General features: G+C 45.8%; 9 protein-coding genes across 9 annotated transcripts; 5 read left to right on the top strand and 4 right to left on the bottom strand.

Annotated features, from left to right (window-relative positions):
- Positions 1-223: 223 nt before the first annotated feature.
- On the top strand, positions 224-1,537 carry V2V93DRAFT_366659 (P-loop containing nucleoside triphosphate hydrolase protein). Its single transcript, XM_066909370.1, has 4 exons — positions 224-418; positions 512-712; positions 787-927; positions 986-1,537. The coding sequence occupies exons 1-4, from the start codon at positions 314-316 to the stop codon at positions 1,139-1,141; spliced, it is 603 nt and encodes a 200-aa protein (XP_066767018.1). The 5' UTR covers positions 224-313; the 3' UTR covers positions 1,142-1,537.
- V2V93DRAFT_366658 (DASH complex subunit Dad1-domain-containing protein) lies at positions 1,305-2,106 on the bottom strand. Its single transcript, XM_066909369.1, has 3 exons — positions 1,917-2,106; positions 1,784-1,846; positions 1,305-1,730 (listed from the first exon to the last, which is right to left on the bottom strand). Exons 1-3 carry the CDS (start codon positions 2,040-2,042, stop codon positions 1,584-1,586), a joined length of 336 nt encoding a protein of 111 aa, XP_066767017.1. The 5' UTR covers positions 2,043-2,106; the 3' UTR covers positions 1,305-1,583.
- An 89-nt stretch (positions 2,107-2,195) lies between these two features.
- Positions 2,196-2,818, top strand: V2V93DRAFT_366656 (DASH complex, subunit Dad3). Its single transcript, XM_066909368.1, has 2 exons — positions 2,196-2,419; positions 2,473-2,818. Exons 1-2 carry the CDS (start codon positions 2,273-2,275, stop codon positions 2,659-2,661), a joined length of 336 nt encoding a protein of 111 aa, XP_066767016.1. The 5' UTR covers positions 2,196-2,272; the 3' UTR covers positions 2,662-2,818.
- On the bottom strand, positions 2,701-4,160 carry V2V93DRAFT_366655 (mitochondrial 37S ribosomal protein uS5m). Its single transcript, XM_066909367.1, has one exon. The coding sequence runs from the start codon at positions 4,108-4,110 to the stop codon at positions 2,908-2,910; it is 1,203 nt and encodes a 400-aa protein (XP_066767015.1). The 5' UTR covers positions 4,111-4,160; the 3' UTR covers positions 2,701-2,907.
- A 170-nt stretch (positions 4,161-4,330) lies between these two features.
- On the top strand, positions 4,331-6,421 carry V2V93DRAFT_366653 (S-adenosyl-L-methionine-dependent methyltransferase). The gene is made up of 2 exons (XM_066909366.1): positions 4,331-5,665; positions 5,727-6,421. Exons 1-2 carry the CDS (start codon positions 4,366-4,368, stop codon positions 6,296-6,298), a joined length of 1,872 nt encoding a protein of 623 aa, XP_066767014.1. The 5' UTR covers positions 4,331-4,365; the 3' UTR covers positions 6,299-6,421.
- V2V93DRAFT_366652 (uncharacterized protein) lies at positions 6,422-10,219 on the top strand. The gene is made up of 3 exons (XM_066909365.1): positions 6,422-9,101; positions 9,176-9,625; positions 9,692-10,219. Exons 1-3 carry the CDS (start codon positions 6,804-6,806, stop codon positions 10,037-10,039), a joined length of 3,096 nt encoding a protein of 1,031 aa, XP_066767013.1. The 5' UTR covers positions 6,422-6,803; the 3' UTR covers positions 10,040-10,219.
- On the bottom strand, positions 10,185-11,185 carry V2V93DRAFT_366650 (cytochrome oxidase complex assembly protein 1-domain-containing protein). The gene is made up of 2 exons (XM_066909364.1): positions 10,810-11,185; positions 10,185-10,726 (listed from the first exon to the last, which is right to left on the bottom strand). The coding sequence occupies exons 1-2, from the start codon at positions 11,000-11,002 to the stop codon at positions 10,287-10,289; spliced, it is 633 nt and encodes a 210-aa protein (XP_066767012.1). The 5' UTR covers positions 11,003-11,185; the 3' UTR covers positions 10,185-10,286.
- On the top strand, positions 11,168-12,152 carry V2V93DRAFT_366648 (mitochondrial 54S ribosomal protein uL3m). Its single transcript, XM_066909363.1, has one exon. The coding sequence runs from the start codon at positions 11,203-11,205 to the stop codon at positions 12,079-12,081; it is 879 nt and encodes a 292-aa protein (XP_066767011.1). The 5' UTR covers positions 11,168-11,202; the 3' UTR covers positions 12,082-12,152.
- On the bottom strand, positions 12,086-13,528 carry V2V93DRAFT_366646 (uncharacterized protein). The gene has a single exon (XM_066909362.1). It carries the CDS (start codon positions 13,477-13,479, stop codon positions 12,193-12,195), a length of 1,287 nt encoding a protein of 428 aa, XP_066767010.1. The 5' UTR covers positions 13,480-13,528; the 3' UTR covers positions 12,086-12,192.
- Positions 13,529-13,644: the final 116 nt, after the last annotated feature.

Raw genomic sequence — 13,644 nt, 5'->3', positions numbered from 1 at the left:
ATGTTTTCAAGTGGAAGTGCATCTTTCCAGAGGTATGTGAACTTACCGTAGCCCGAATTTACCGCAGCCCACTGAAACAATCCTACTACTACCTCGACACACAATTTAAACATATCTGGTTGATAATGCGTATTGTAAACAGAAGCCGGCCTGCTGGCTTATCAGCTTGCCAAAGGATCTATCGAAGATAGCAGTAACATGCCGAGGTGCGCGCCGCGCGACACTTAGGCGTGCCTTCTTCAGCCGCCAGCTAAGGCCTCTCCGCAAACCTTTATATACTCTTATTGTAAACAGTCCTCAAAATACACCTCAAATGGTGGAAAAAGCGGATTACAATTTCAAAGTTGTCACCGTAGGCGATGGTGCTTGCGGAAAGACTTCGATGCTCATGACATACGTCAAGGGCATCTTCCCTACCGTAAGTATCTATGGCCGGTGCTCTAAATCGTGCTACTCAGCACTCGCATGCACTCTCTTCTTATGAGTTCTGACATATCTTTTTTTTACACAGGAATACGTGCCTACAATTTTTGAGAATCACACCAAGCGGGTGCAACTGGTGAATGGTAAGACAGTAGAGTTCCTGCTCGTCGATACAGCAGGTCAGGAAGATTATGCCCGACTGCGGCCTCTGTCGTATGCCAACGTTGACATGATCATAATCGCGTACTCAATCGACTCTTTCACCAGTCTTGAAAACGTTATAGAAAAGGTGAGACATCATCGTTGCATATATATTATCTTGATATGTGTAGAGACTGACCGTGTGACTGCTTGATTCTACAGTGGTGGCCAGAAGTCAAGCATCACTGCGCAAAAGGCACCCCGATGATGCTGGTTGGTATGAAAGAGGATGTGCGTAATGATCCTCAAGTGATTGACATAATGAAGCAACAAGGATACATGGGCCCAGTGCCGTACGACAAGGTGTGTATATGTTAATGCTGTCGCATGCTGCTAATGCTTTATTTCTAATTGTACACAGGGCGTTCAAGTATCGCAACAGATCGGCCGAGTTCCATTCTTGGAGTGTTCAGCCAAAGAAGGAACAGGATTATATGAAATCTTTGATCGGATAGTAAATATCCTTGTTCCTCCTGAACGGGAGACCAGTGGAGGATGCTCTTGTGCTATTATGTAAGATCTGAAGTTTTATCAATCTTTTGGCATATTGTACCTCGCTATATTAGATTCTCGCAATAGTTCTTTTATGCGTGACTTTTGATCTATCTTTTTAACTACCACTTGTTATATCCGCAGGGGCTTGTTTTGTTTATTATTTTCGTTATTGTGTTTGATAACATGATGAATTAGGGTCAGGAGTTTTTATCAAATTTGTTAGCGCTTTAGTAATTTTCGGAATAAAGTGCCATTTCTTTTGATGCCTGTTGTTGTCGAACAATGACCAAGGGTAAATAAAGACTGAAAAACACGAGCATTAACTTGAGATGAATGAATATGTGTACTATCTTTCTCTTGTCTTCTGTCAGCCTCTACCATCATCATAAGGGGTACCCAAAACAAACAGTATTATAACGCCATTAAAAATAGAACGCAAACCACTCAGAATAACCGTCCAAATGTTAATCAGCCATCCGATGATCACCACCTTCCAGCTCTTCCTCCTCTTCCTCTTCTTCCTCCTCATCATTCTCCTCGTGACCTTCATGCGCCATGCCGTCGTAGAATGTGCTCCACAAAGTTGAAACACTCTCAAACTCTTTACCGACCTATATCTCCATTTAGGATCATATGAATCATATTGGATATTAACAACACATACCACAATGACGCCTTCGAGAGCTCTGTTTAGCGTGTTGATATTTGTCAAAACATGCTCCAAACTCTAAACATTAGTCAGTTAGTATTCATATACTCTATCCTCACACTTCACTTCATTCGTGCTTTCAACATACGACAGAGATTTCAGAAACTAGAGCATCACGCTGCTTTTCGAAATAAGTCTTCTCGCCAGTTACCGCCTGTGCACCAGCAGCCGAAGATGATAAAGTATTTCCAGGAGTAGATGCTTGTCCATCCATTATAGTTAAGTTATTTCAGCGAGATACTGGGTGCAAATATAGAGGTAGTTGGTTTGGTGAAGAGAGTAGAACGCGTCTGGTCGCACCAGCCCAAAACCTTATTATTTGTTTACGCGACCACCCAAACCTAACACACTCTCTCCTTGACGCGCACCTGATTATTTTCTCACCTTCTTGTCTTTGTCTGCCTCGAGTTTTCGTGCTGCTTTTGAGATTGAAAGAATAATAATATGTCCGTCTCAGAAGTTTACGACCCAGTTGCTAACTCGATGCCTGCTAGCGGGGCACTTTCGTCGGAAATGATGGCGCATTTACTGTCTCCGGTTGAACAAGACCTACTGAAGGAATACCGACAACTGCTTCAAAATCTGAACACTGTAAGCATACATCTTTGTTTGTTTAGAAAAAATAACGCTAATAAATCATTTAGCTGTCGGCCGAACTGGCGAACCTGGCAACTGTGCCCACGCCTGAGATTCTAGACACTTTACGTGTCTTGGAGCGGAAAACTGCAATCGTATTTACATTGCTTAAGGCTTCAGTCTATAGTATTTTCCTGCAGCAGCAGCTACATGATGAGGATGGATCAGTCCTAGCAACTGAGAGTGAATTGGAATAATGGCTTAGAATGTGACTACATGTATATCAGTCATCTTGGGTTTATTTTCATTGTTTTCGGCGTTCTCTCTGGTTCTTTTGAGGTTCAATTAATATTTATGTTTTGCTTCTTTAGAAATCAAAACAAATAAGAAAAATATCATTTATATATACAACGACACATGTTCGAACTATATGACGAACACCGCAATATTTTGTACAACGGAACCAACTGTTTTACCATAAGATAAAACCTTTACCACATTAATTAGATGCCGCCAAAGTACACCTCACGAACCTCGCTGATCTTCTTACCACGCATAACGGCAATTTCCTCAGGAGATGTCTGGTTCTGTAAAGCTTCAATGACACATTTAACGGTATTCATTGCATTTCTCGAGCCACGAACTTTACCCGAAATATCTTTAATTCCAGCTAATAGCGCAATCTCGTGAATCAAATGGTTTGTACGAATTCCAAAACCTCGACGGCGCGGCCAGAGATCCATTGAGACGCCATGAAATTTTTGATTGATTGGTCCATAAATCGTACGATTCTCAAACCGAGGGATATAGACCATGTTTGCAATTGCTTGAGCGCGAGCTTTCGCAGTCGCCTGAGGCAAACTGTCACGGTCTCGGCCCTCGCCAATTCCCACCATTCCGTTGCCGTCACCAACTGCTACAAGCATGTAATGACTCCGAATCTTACCAAGACGAGTTACATTAGCCACAGTTTTGTGGACTAAAGATTTGGATTTCAGCGAGTGGATATAGTTGTCAGACAAGCGGTTGCTGTGAATGACGGTCTCATCAGAAACATTCACTTCAGCCAAAGAGTCAAGATTTTCAAAAGCATTTTCAATGTAATTTCTCGCCGCCTCTTTTCCCTTGGTTACCTCTATCTTTAATGCATTTTCCTCAATTCTCTTGCTTTCTTCTTCAAATTTAATTTTCTTTTCCGCATTGGGACCGAAAGGTGGAACGATTTGCCTAGCGTCATGAGTCAAATCCGTCCACGGTTCGACGGCGGTATCCCAGAACTTGTCGCGCGCGCTTAGATCGTCAACGTATGAAAGAGGGAAAGAGGATTGTGACTGCTTGCGCTGACTCCACAAATCGGGTGTTATAGCTTTTTCACTCGCAATAATCGCTTTGAGCATCTTTGGCGAATAAAATTCCGAAAGCCGCCGAATATGGCTGCTGCGGTTGGTCACAACCGGAATCTTTATTTCATCAAGAGTCGGGGCTGGTTCATATATATGATGAAGATCGATTCCAGCCTCTTCAGCCAATTGCCGCACAGCATTACGGTCACCCTTCTCAGCTGCCTTTTCGAGCGCTTTCAGTTTATCAGAAGTCTCTCCCGTGTACGACGAGTAGCTCCTGCTTGTGAACAATTGAGGCTTTTGAATAAGGAGCCGTAGTTGACTCGTCGGCAGTGACGATATTCGCAATATCCGATTTAACATGCTGTGTTTGGAAGCAATTTGCTATTTTTTGCTTCTATACTGGTATTTCTATACAGAATCATCAACTCGTCCCGATTTTTTTCTTACAGAACTGCGCATCCAACGACTCTCGCTTTAGTGCATATATATAAAACAATTAGTACATGTAAATAAGGTTCAGGAGGCTAACTTTAAAAAGTTTTTGAATGCCAATGAGAATCTCCCAAATGTCATAATAAACCATTATTCTGCAATAGATATCTGCCTGTGATTTCTATGCAAAGAGCTATTAGCGTTATTACGGCATTCAGGGCATCTCAGGAGTTATTTGTCAAAAGTTATTCTGCGTATTGGAAATCTGTACCGAGCCTTGTTGCATATTTCAATCGTCATTTACTGAGAGAGCGTGTGCGATACAGATCGTCAGCGGTTTGCACGACGGAGAAGGTATCATCTCCCACTGCTAGTTGCGAGAACCCTACGCTAGAGAAAATCATTAGAAATAATATCATGAGCGCAGTTGAGAGCGTCAAGGCCAGCACGGAGCCGCAACAGACCTCAAATGCGATGCAAATTGACAGTACAATCACAGCGCCAGCTGAGCAACACGACGGAGCAAATCTAAAGCGTTCAAATGAACTGTCGGATGAGGTACCAGCTCGTAAATTGAAGAAGCCAAAGAGGACTAAAAATCGCAGACCTAAGCCTTTGAAGGTGGAACGGACTAGCACAGACGGATATTTGATACTAGATGTGCTGGACCTCCGAAAGAGACATGGCATGCCTGCTGAGGTGAACATTGTGGGCACAGAGTTTGTAGTCGCTATGCCTTTAGCACTTCCAAAATTTCGTGAAGAAGAAATCGAAATAAGCGTGCTGGGATCGACTGGTGACGGAATTGGTCTACTGAAGAATGAAGATGGATCAATTGAGAATATTGTTGTTGTCCCATTCTCAATTCCAGGTGATGTCGTGCGTGCCAAAATTGTTAAGACTCACCAGTATCATCTCCAAGCCGATTTCGTGCGAGTTGTGAGTCCAGGACCAGAGCGAAACAATTCATTAATAAAATGCAAATATTTCTCACAATGTGCTGGTTGCCAGTTGCAAATGCTCCCTTACGATTCGCAGTTGGAGCACAAACGCACTGTAATTACCCGTGCTTATGAACATTTTTGCAGTGGCGCTCCTGCAGGTTCTATACCGACTGTGGGTCCAACGATTGGCTCCCCACTGGAATATGGCTACCGTACAAAGCTGACGCCTCACTTTGATGTGCCACGAAATGGGCATGTGCCCGAGGTGCTACCCATTGGATTTACGCAGAAAGGGAGGTCTTTTGTTTTGGATATTGAAGATTGTCCCATCGCCACTCCAGCAATTAATGAGGCGTATTCAAAAGCTCGCAAGGTTATCAAGGATAGCAAACATCAGTATAAGCGTGGAGTAACCCTCATGTACAGAGAAAGCGTGAAAGAAAATGAGGAGACTAAAGAACGAGAAATCGAGATCGTTGAAGACTCAAATGCTACTGTAACGGAATTCGTTAATGATTTTCGATTTAGGTATACTGCGCGTAAGTGTCAAGTTCTCATTTCTATCTGGCAATACCTGAAGAAACTAATAGACATTTTCAGGGGACTTTTTCCAGTGCAATAGCTCGGTTTTGCCGAAAGTTACAGCTTATGTGGGAGAGCAACTTCGGCGATCAGTACCAGCATCAGAGGATGGCGCTACTGCTCCACCCCTCAAATATCTCGTTGACGCGTACTGCGGATCAGGACTTTTTGGGATTACCTGCAGCAAAGATATAGACGAGGTGATTGGCGTTGAAGTATCCAAAATGAGCGTTGAGTGTGCTTCTCGCAACGCAGAAGATAATAAGGTAAAAAATGCTGAATTTGTTCATGGCGACGCGGCGGTGATTTTTGACAAGATTCGCACGCCAGGAAATCAGACAAGCATGATTCTCGACCCCAGTCGCAAGGGCTGCGATAAACGGTTTTTAGATCAGCTTCTTGAATATCAACCTAGACGGGTTGTATATGTATCATGTAATGTTCATACACAGGCTCGTGATGTTGAGTACATGTTGAAGAGTGAGAAGGGAGCCAAATACGTGGTTGACAGTGTGCGTGGGTTTGACTTCTTCCCGCAAACACATCATGTGGAAAGTGTTGCCGTACTCACACGAATAGGAAACTACTAGATGGCGTTGATATTTGATGCAGAATTTTTGTAAATACAAGACAATGAGTAAAGTCGAGTAATGCTTTTTCTTACTCAATTAGGCCGCTCACAATGAAGCAAGTTTCTTTTTTCAAATTGATTGATCTAAGTTATGAATTAGTGCAGATGATTACATGCAAATCGTCAGCGTGTTTGTAGCGACATATCTCACTGACTCGACTAGAGTGTGAACAATATTGCTATCTAAAAAATGAAGCACTATATTACATTAACTATTAGATAATCACCTCGGCAACCATGCGGCGAGCAACTGAGAGCGGAAGGAGGCAGCGCCTGACGTTTGCTTCGACGCTGAGAATAAAGCTCATATACACTTATTCTGCTCAGTCTTCGCGACAGACGCTCTCGAAGAGTCTTGTTACTCAGTTTGCCGACCTAATCCTGAGAGCGGATAGGATTCGTGCCGTAGCTGGTGTATCTGCATCTTGCTCAAGGATAGTCATTGACGATATACTCTGCGCAAGATGTCTGCGTCCTGGGCAGACGACGAGGCCAGATCGCCATTCGCGGATCAGCCAATTCAAACCAATTACTCTATTATGTCTTCAGATGATGATGTCGATTCTGAGAGCGCGATAGGCGGCAATGTGTGGGCAGATGACGGCCGCGGTATCGCTGTTGAAAACGATGCTGGCGATGACGACGACGCGGGACTAGCTTCTGTTGAACAACAAGCAGAGTCCTCTGCTCGACTTCCTGCTTTGGACACATCGTTTGGCAGTCCTAATTTTCCACCTGAAGATTTTCAGTCTGCCACTGCTGAAAAAGAGCCTGTTTCATCACCGTCGTCCAGCCACGCGCTCTCATCCTCAGGCACCACGACGCGGCCACAGTCACCCCCGCCAGGATCTAGTCCAACAAGCCCAAAGCCTCTGCAGTCGCCTAGCTCGCCGCGATCTCCGCGAATTTCCCGTATACACCGCAAGACATCATCAACAGAAGCGTCTGAGCTCGAGCGGCATTTTTTTCCTGTCCCTGATCCGACTATACCGGTTGACGTCTCGAGTTCGTCAGAGGTTGCAAACAACAGCTCGAATTTGAGTCAGATCTCAGAATATTCCTATCAGCAGATGGCCGCTCCAAAGTTGAAGCAGCAGCATATGCGTACAGGGTCGGTTGATCTGCCGCAGATGGAGGCTATTCTTGAGAAGAGCAAGCACGAGGAGTCAGCTGGAAACGACGAGAACGGCGAGGACGAGAACAAACCTGATACTGATGAAGATGGGTGGCAAGAAATGCCCGTTTTTGCAACTCACGATATTTACGACGACGACGGTAACATAATTGCACATCAAGAGATTCCATCCGATACGGAAGAGGAAGATGCGCAGCGTGGTGGAGCCGGAAAGGGATACACACGTGTTACTTTAGATATCGAAGATGCCGAAAAGGAAGCTGAATTGGATGACACTACGAAATATCTTTTCAATGACGGCGATCCGACTGATGCTGAAGCTCGCAGTCCATTAAATCAATTACAGACGACGAAAGAACTACTTACAGATACCCAACGCATAGCTTATGTTGGCCTGTGCAAATTGTGTATGGTAGATATGGCTACAGATCTTGCGAGCAAGAAGGGCTCGCAACGAATTGCGAAGAGTTTAAGTACAGTTTTTGGCTCGATGGCAATGTGGTCGCAAAAGATGAGCATGAGGCTCTATGCTCACATGGATATTTCGTCAGAGGAGCAGCTTATGATTGAGCAGTTATCCGCTCATGGCGTTGAAGCATCAGATTTGAATGGATCTCTTATGCAAAATTCGCGCGTGAAAAATCCAATGTCCCACTATGATGATGATGACGAATACGAAAATCATCTTCGCTCTCGTTCACGATCTCTGACACCATTGCCCGAGTATACCGAAGATCAGCAACCGGAACAAGTGCTTGACCCGTCATCCATTCAAGACGCAGAGACTCTTGATATTGATATTCGCTGGACAGTACTTTGTGACTTGTTCCTTGTTCTTGTGGCTGATTCTGTCTACGACGCTCGCTCCCGCACTCTGCTTGAACGCGTGGCAAAGGAGCTCAACGTGACTGCAATAGATATTTGCAAATTCGAAAAGCGCGTGACGGATGCCCTTGATATTGAGGATCCGACAGAGCAAACATGGCGGGAGGACGAGCTTCTTGAGCGCCGACGTAAGCGCGCGATGAAGAAAAAGTACGTGTATATAGGGCTTGCTACTCTCGGTGGTGGACTCGTGATTGGTTTGTCTGCAGGCCTTTTGGCTCCTGTTATCGGTGCGGGTCTGGCAGCTGGTTTGACAACTGTCGGTATTACAGGCACATCAAGTTTTTTTGCTGGAGCTGGTGGAGCTGCGATTGTGACGACTACAGGGGCGGCTATTGGAGCTCGGGTTGGCAATAGCAGTATGGCACGACGAATGGGTCACGTACGGACGTTTGAGTTTCGACCTCTGCACAACAACGAGCGCGTAAACTTGATTGTGACAGTTTCGGGTTGGCTGTCTGGTAAAGAGGATGATGTACGATTGCCATTTTCCACCGTCGACCCTATCATGGGTGATATTTTCTCTCTGCATTGGGAACCTGATATGTTGACGTCGATGGGTCAAACTATTAATTTACTTGCGACTGAAGTTTTGACGCAGAGTATTCAGCAAGTTCTAGGAAGTACAATGCTCGTTGCTCTCATGGCATCTATACAGCTGCCGATGATGCTGAGTAAATTGTCGTATTTACTAGATAACCCGTGGAATGTTTCTTTAGACCGCGCGTGGGCGGCTGGTCTTGTATGTATTTTTTGCCAAAAAAAAAGTGAAAGACAAAATTAAGACGATTGAAAACTAACTGGACTCAAATATAGATTCTTGCCGATACTTTAATCCAGCGCAATCTCGGTGTCCGGCCGATTACTCTTGTCGGCTTCTCTCTCGGTGCGCGTGTAATTGTTTCGTGTTTAAACGAACTCGCGAAGCGCAGTGCTGTGGGAATCGTGCAGAACGTGTACATTTTTGGATCGCCTGTTGTAGCAAAACGCGACATGATGGTCATGTGTTCATCAATGGTGTCTGGTCGGTTCGTCAATGGCTACTCTCGCAAGGACTGGATCCTAGGTTATTTATTTCGTGCAACTTCTGGAGGATTAGGGAAAATTGCTGGACTAGCTCCTGTCGAAGGTATTTATGGAATTGAAAATATGGATTGCACTGATATTGTGGAGGGGCATATGGCTTATCGTGAGGCTATGCCTCGATTGCTCTTGATGTGTGGATGGGAAGTCGTTAGTGAGGAGTTTTCAGAGATCGAGGATCCCGTGAGTTTTTCTTGCTTGGTTTTACGTTTAAAGAAATAATCTCTAACTGGAAAAAACGAAATGTAGGATCCGAATTTACAACGTGAACGACAGAGAGAGTTGATTGTCGAATTTGAAGAAGCGCGACGACAGATGGAGCGTGAAGCAGCTGGGAAGAAGCCAAAGAAAGGCCTTTTTTCCAAATGGATGAAGCCAAAGAAGAAAGAGTGGTGGGATATGTACGAAGATTCCAGTGAAAGCCAGGCGCAGAATCAAGAAGGAATATCAAAGAAAAATCAATGGGATCCTAATACATTTCGAGAAGGTGAATATCATTATCAGTACCAGCCAAAAGAAGGAGAAGAAGGAGAGGTATTATTTGATGTCGAAGCTATTAGGAAAGAGATTCGCAAGGCAAAGGCCAGAGGGTTGTGATGTATATATGTTAATATCTGTTACCATTTTTTTTTCTGTTTGTGTTGAATTTGTTCCTGTTCGACGTCATATAGGTGTTATGGGAAGAAGAAAACATTGTTCTATAATGTAGTGTGTCTTGTATCCTCTACGTATAAATTGCATGTTTCATGCTGAGAATATATCGAATTTTCTTTCAAATACCCGATTAGCTATATACAAAAGAGGAAGATTGGCGTATCATAGACAAACGTCATCTTGCATGTATTCATTTGCCAGCATTCTTGACATCGTCGTCAATTGCAATCAAAGGCTTCTCGTCATCTTCAGCCAAGAGATCAACAACTCGTCCATCTTCGAAAGTCAACTCCCAAGCAGCCATTTCGAATGGCTGACCTCTATGTCTTCTAACGCTCTTGAAGTGCAGCGTAGCTGGTACACCTTTTGAGCCAATGATTTTATACGCGAGATCGACATCTCCGTGCAGAAAGTCTAGCGAACCTGCGATCCAGGGAATAGAATCACGGAACTTGATGCCAGAGCCAAGTAACTTTCGAGCTGTGGCCGACCTGCGAACGTAGTACATCGTCGAAGCAACCAGAGGAGATTGCTGGCGCTCATAGTTGAAAAATCCGAGGGAGATTACTGCGATAATAGAGAAGAAGATAGAGTAATAAAGTACGAGGCGAGGGGTTCGTGAGTGGATTTCTGGGAAAGTATTAAAAATCAGTTGTCGTTCTTATCTCGAACAGCAAAATCCGTTTAATAAAATCGTATTTAAAGAAGCATACCCGGCAATTCTGTATCGACTGTAACCTTCACTTTGGAGCGATCCATACGCTGAGGAGCTCGCGAAGGACCCGATAGCGGCGAAGCAGAGACATTGAGAAGTACTCGAGAGACGTGCATGCTTCTCATATTCACGATATTTCGCCGCTGCAAAAGTAGCATGTGTGCCTGGTTTCGACGGAAAAGAACTGACATTTATGCGTATGATATTGTGCTGTGTTCACAGCTCAACGATTCTCGAGTTTTCAAATTCTAGAGGTCCCAGAGTTAATTAATATTTGAGCCACACGTGGCTGTGTACGCCACACATCCATCGCCAAAAGAGAGCTCCGAACGAAAAAAAAATACTATTGAAAGCCCAAGCACTCGACCGACCCCTCACACATTGACTCAGAATGCGGCCAATCTCAGCACTATTACGGCGGCCGGCTTTATCATCGATTGTATTCAGCTCCAGAAGATGTCTGTTTTCCACTACGGTTTCCGCTCGCGAAGAAGCAATGCCAATTTCTCGTTCAATCACGGTGATGCAGCCTCCTCCCGACGCTCGTATTCTCTCACGGGCTGAGCGACCCCTGCCTGTATTATTCAACTCTCAAGAAGCTGCGCTATCACGCAAGCAGCTTGCTGGCCGTACGGGAGTACTGGCCATAAAGAAGGGAATGCAGGCGTACTACGAGGAAAATGGCACGCGGGTGCCAGTGACGGTGCTTGTGGTTGACCGAGTGCAGGTGACACATGTTAAGACATCTACAAAAGAAGGATACTTTGCCGTTCAGGTTGGTGCTGGTGCACGAAATCCGCGAAATATGACGAAGGCAGTGATAGGCCACTTGACCAAAAACGCGATCCCGCCCAAAGCCAAGATTGCAGAGTTTCGTGTGCGCGATGAGAGTGGACTGTTGCCAGTAGGAACTCCTATTACTGTTGATTTTTTCAAGGAGGGCCAGTATGTCGATGCTCGGGGAATCGGCAAAGGAAAGGGATACTCGGGTGTCATGAAACGGTTTGGATTCTCGGGTCTGCCTGCGTCGCATGGTGTGTCGGCGTCACATCGAAGCGCTGGTTCGACCGGTCAGAGTCAAGATCCTGGGCGGGTGCTGAAGGGGAAAAAGATGTCTGGACGTATGGGTGGAGAGCATGTGACTACGCAGAATGTTAAGGTTGTCAAAGTCATGCCTGAGATTGGTGTCATTCTGGTGAAGGGGCCCGTGCCAGGCCCGAAAGAGGGATGGGTGTCTATTCAGGACGCAATCAAGAAGGAAGACCCATGATGGTTGTTTGTACATAATTCTACTATTCCGTAAATAGAAAGCCAAATCAGAATCGATGTTATATCACTTTGCAAGCCAAAATCTTGTTCTTGTCACCAAAAAAAACTACATTCATTTCAGATCATCTTCTCCTGATGCGAATCTAACCTGCTTCTTTCCAAGTTCCTCTACACCTTCGTCATCACTATCGCCGATAAAAAAAGGGTCCTTGTCTGGGGTCGGCTCAACTGCCCGAAGAGGCTCCCATTTTCCCGATGACCGCCGCGGTGAAGACGAGCCTGTGGTAGGAGAATACAGCCGATCCTCATGCTTTGTCGCTGAAGCAGTCGCAGCAGACGAATTAGTAGATGGACGAGGTGGTTTGAGTGGAGGCGTCGCAGAGGACTCCTTGAGGTTGAGATGCGCAAAATTACCGTCAAGCTCAGTCGGATCTTTATCGTATGATTGCTGGCCGCCAATGGAGTAGTCATACTGCGCCTGGCGCGGAGGTCGGGTTTTTTTTCTCGGAGCGCCTGAAGAACCGCCGCTGCTATAGTAAGCGGTCGAATCGTCATCCTCACCGTCAATCTTTTTTTTGAAGTTGGCGACCCACTCGTTAACTCTTGACCGGGTCTCCTGGAATCCCCGAGACAGGTTCTCTTTGATAATAGGCAGGTCATCATCGAAGAAGGAGTACTCGCGCTCAGCTCCGAGATAGTCGTCAGTGCCGTCGTACTCTGATCCACGATGGGTGCGGCGCTCGTAGGAGGCCGACGACGACGGCGGAGTCTTCCGGGATGAGGAACGCGGTGGAACAGAGTTGATCTCCTTTGCAAGCTTGCGAGCCAACGCCTCGTCTTCCAGTAGTTGTTTGTGAGCTGATGGTTCGTGTCGAAGAGGCATGGTATTGCCATTTGGCCGCGGCGGTAGATCAGGCTTGAAACCAGGATCTGACATTGAGAGCAAAGCATTGAAAGCCGGATCAACCTGACCTCCAGAGGCAATGAGCACTGCCTTGATTACCGCCTTGTCAATAGATGGAAAGGCCTCCTCTAAAGTATGCTGTGCCTGCGAGAAGGGTGAGAGAGGACGCGGCGGAGGAGGAGGAGGATGCTCTTCTTCATTGTTCTGCAGCTTGCTGCCTGCCTCGGCAAACTCCTGTTCTATTAGTATCTGCTGGCTCTGCTCCTCTGCAGACGTAATCTTGGCGACAGGTGACGAAGGTGCAGAGTTGAGGACGTCTGTCATGGACGGCATCCGCGGAGAGGCAGTGGCCCCCAGAGAGGCAGGCACCTCGGTGTCTTCAGGCGCTGAGTTTGAGGTTGGCTCGGCGGCTGTAGCGTCGGCAGTGTCTGAGGCATCAGAAAATTCCATCGGCTCCGAGACTGGAGGCACTTCTGTGAGTTCTTTGCTTGACATTGCTTCGGATGTGCGGCAGAATAAAGAATAGGAAATAAAGATGAGAGATAGTCGGCAGAGAGAAGACAGAGCACGTACGTAATACGGTGACTGTGCTTGAATGTCAGCGTCGTGGGGTTTGTGGGAAGTAGCCGTGGCCTCAGCCGTGGAAGCCAGGGCTCGGTA

The sequence above is a fragment of the Kockiozyma suomiensis genome (genome assembly GCF_038497685.1).
Source record: "Kockiozyma suomiensis strain NRRL Y-17356 unplaced genomic scaffold V2V93scaffold_4, whole genome shotgun sequence".
NCBI classification, from domain to species: domain Eukaryota; kingdom Fungi; phylum Ascomycota; class Lipomycetes; order Lipomycetales; family Lipomycetaceae; genus Kockiozyma; species Kockiozyma suomiensis.
This window is presented reverse-complemented; position numbering and strand designations above follow the sequence as displayed.

What these genes read in the sequence shown, in the direction of transcription:
- V2V93DRAFT_366659 (XM_066909370.1), top strand. Translation starts at nt 314, where the DNA reads ATGGTGGAAAAAGCGGATTACAATTTCAAAGTTGTCACCGTAGGCGAT. An exon ending in TCAAGGGCATCTTCCCTACC is followed by an intron (nt 419 to 511) that starts GTAAGTATCTAT and finishes TTTTTTACACAG; the next exon opens with GAATACGTGCCTACAATTTT. An exon ending in GCCCAGTGCCGTACGACAAG is followed by an intron (nt 928 to 985) that starts GTGTGTATATGT and finishes AATTGTACACAG; the next exon opens with GGCGTTCAAGTATCGCAACA.
- V2V93DRAFT_366658 (XM_066909369.1), bottom strand. Translation starts at nt 2,042, where the DNA reads ATGGATGGACAAGCATCTACTCCTGGAAATACTTTATCATCTTCGGCT. An exon ending in TAGTTTCTGAAATCTCTGTC is followed by an intron (nt 1,847 to 1,916) that starts GTATGTTGAAAG and finishes ACTAATGTTTAG; the next exon opens with AGTTTGGAGCATGTTTTGAC. An exon ending in CTCTCGAAGGCGTCATTGTG is followed by an intron (nt 1,731 to 1,783) that starts GTATGTGTTGTT and finishes ATGGAGATATAG; the next exon opens with GTCGGTAAAGAGTTTGAGAG.
- V2V93DRAFT_366656 (XM_066909368.1), top strand. Translation starts at nt 2,273, where the DNA reads ATGTCCGTCTCAGAAGTTTACGACCCAGTTGCTAACTCGATGCCTGCT. An exon ending in TGCTTCAAAATCTGAACACT is followed by an intron (nt 2,420 to 2,472) that starts GTAAGCATACAT and finishes TAAATCATTTAG; the next exon opens with CTGTCGGCCGAACTGGCGAA.
- V2V93DRAFT_366655 (XM_066909367.1), bottom strand. Translation starts at nt 4,110, where the DNA reads ATGTTAAATCGGATATTGCGAATATCGTCACTGCCGACGAGTCAACTA.
- V2V93DRAFT_366653 (XM_066909366.1), top strand. Translation starts at nt 4,366, where the DNA reads ATGCAAAGAGCTATTAGCGTTATTACGGCATTCAGGGCATCTCAGGAG. An exon ending in TCGATTTAGGTATACTGCGC is followed by an intron (nt 5,666 to 5,726) that starts GTAAGTGTCAAG and finishes AGACATTTTCAG; the next exon opens with GGGACTTTTTCCAGTGCAAT.
- V2V93DRAFT_366652 (XM_066909365.1), top strand. Translation starts at nt 6,804, where the DNA reads ATGTCTGCGTCCTGGGCAGACGACGAGGCCAGATCGCCATTCGCGGAT. An exon ending in GCGCGTGGGCGGCTGGTCTT is followed by an intron (nt 9,102 to 9,175) that starts GTATGTATTTTT and finishes ACTCAAATATAG; the next exon opens with ATTCTTGCCGATACTTTAAT. An exon ending in TTTCAGAGATCGAGGATCCC is followed by an intron (nt 9,626 to 9,691) that starts GTGAGTTTTTCT and finishes AACGAAATGTAG; the next exon opens with GATCCGAATTTACAACGTGA.
- V2V93DRAFT_366650 (XM_066909364.1), bottom strand. Translation starts at nt 11,002, where the DNA reads ATGTCAGTTCTTTTCCGTCGAAACCAGGCACACATGCTACTTTTGCAG. An exon ending in AGTCGATACAGAATTGCCGG is followed by an intron (nt 10,727 to 10,809) that starts GTATGCTTCTTT and finishes ATACTTTCCCAG; the next exon opens with AAATCCACTCACGAACCCCT.
- V2V93DRAFT_366648 (XM_066909363.1), top strand. Translation starts at nt 11,203, where the DNA reads ATGCGGCCAATCTCAGCACTATTACGGCGGCCGGCTTTATCATCGATT.
- V2V93DRAFT_366646 (XM_066909362.1), bottom strand. Translation starts at nt 13,479, where the DNA reads ATGTCAAGCAAAGAACTCACAGAAGTGCCTCCAGTCTCGGAGCCGATG.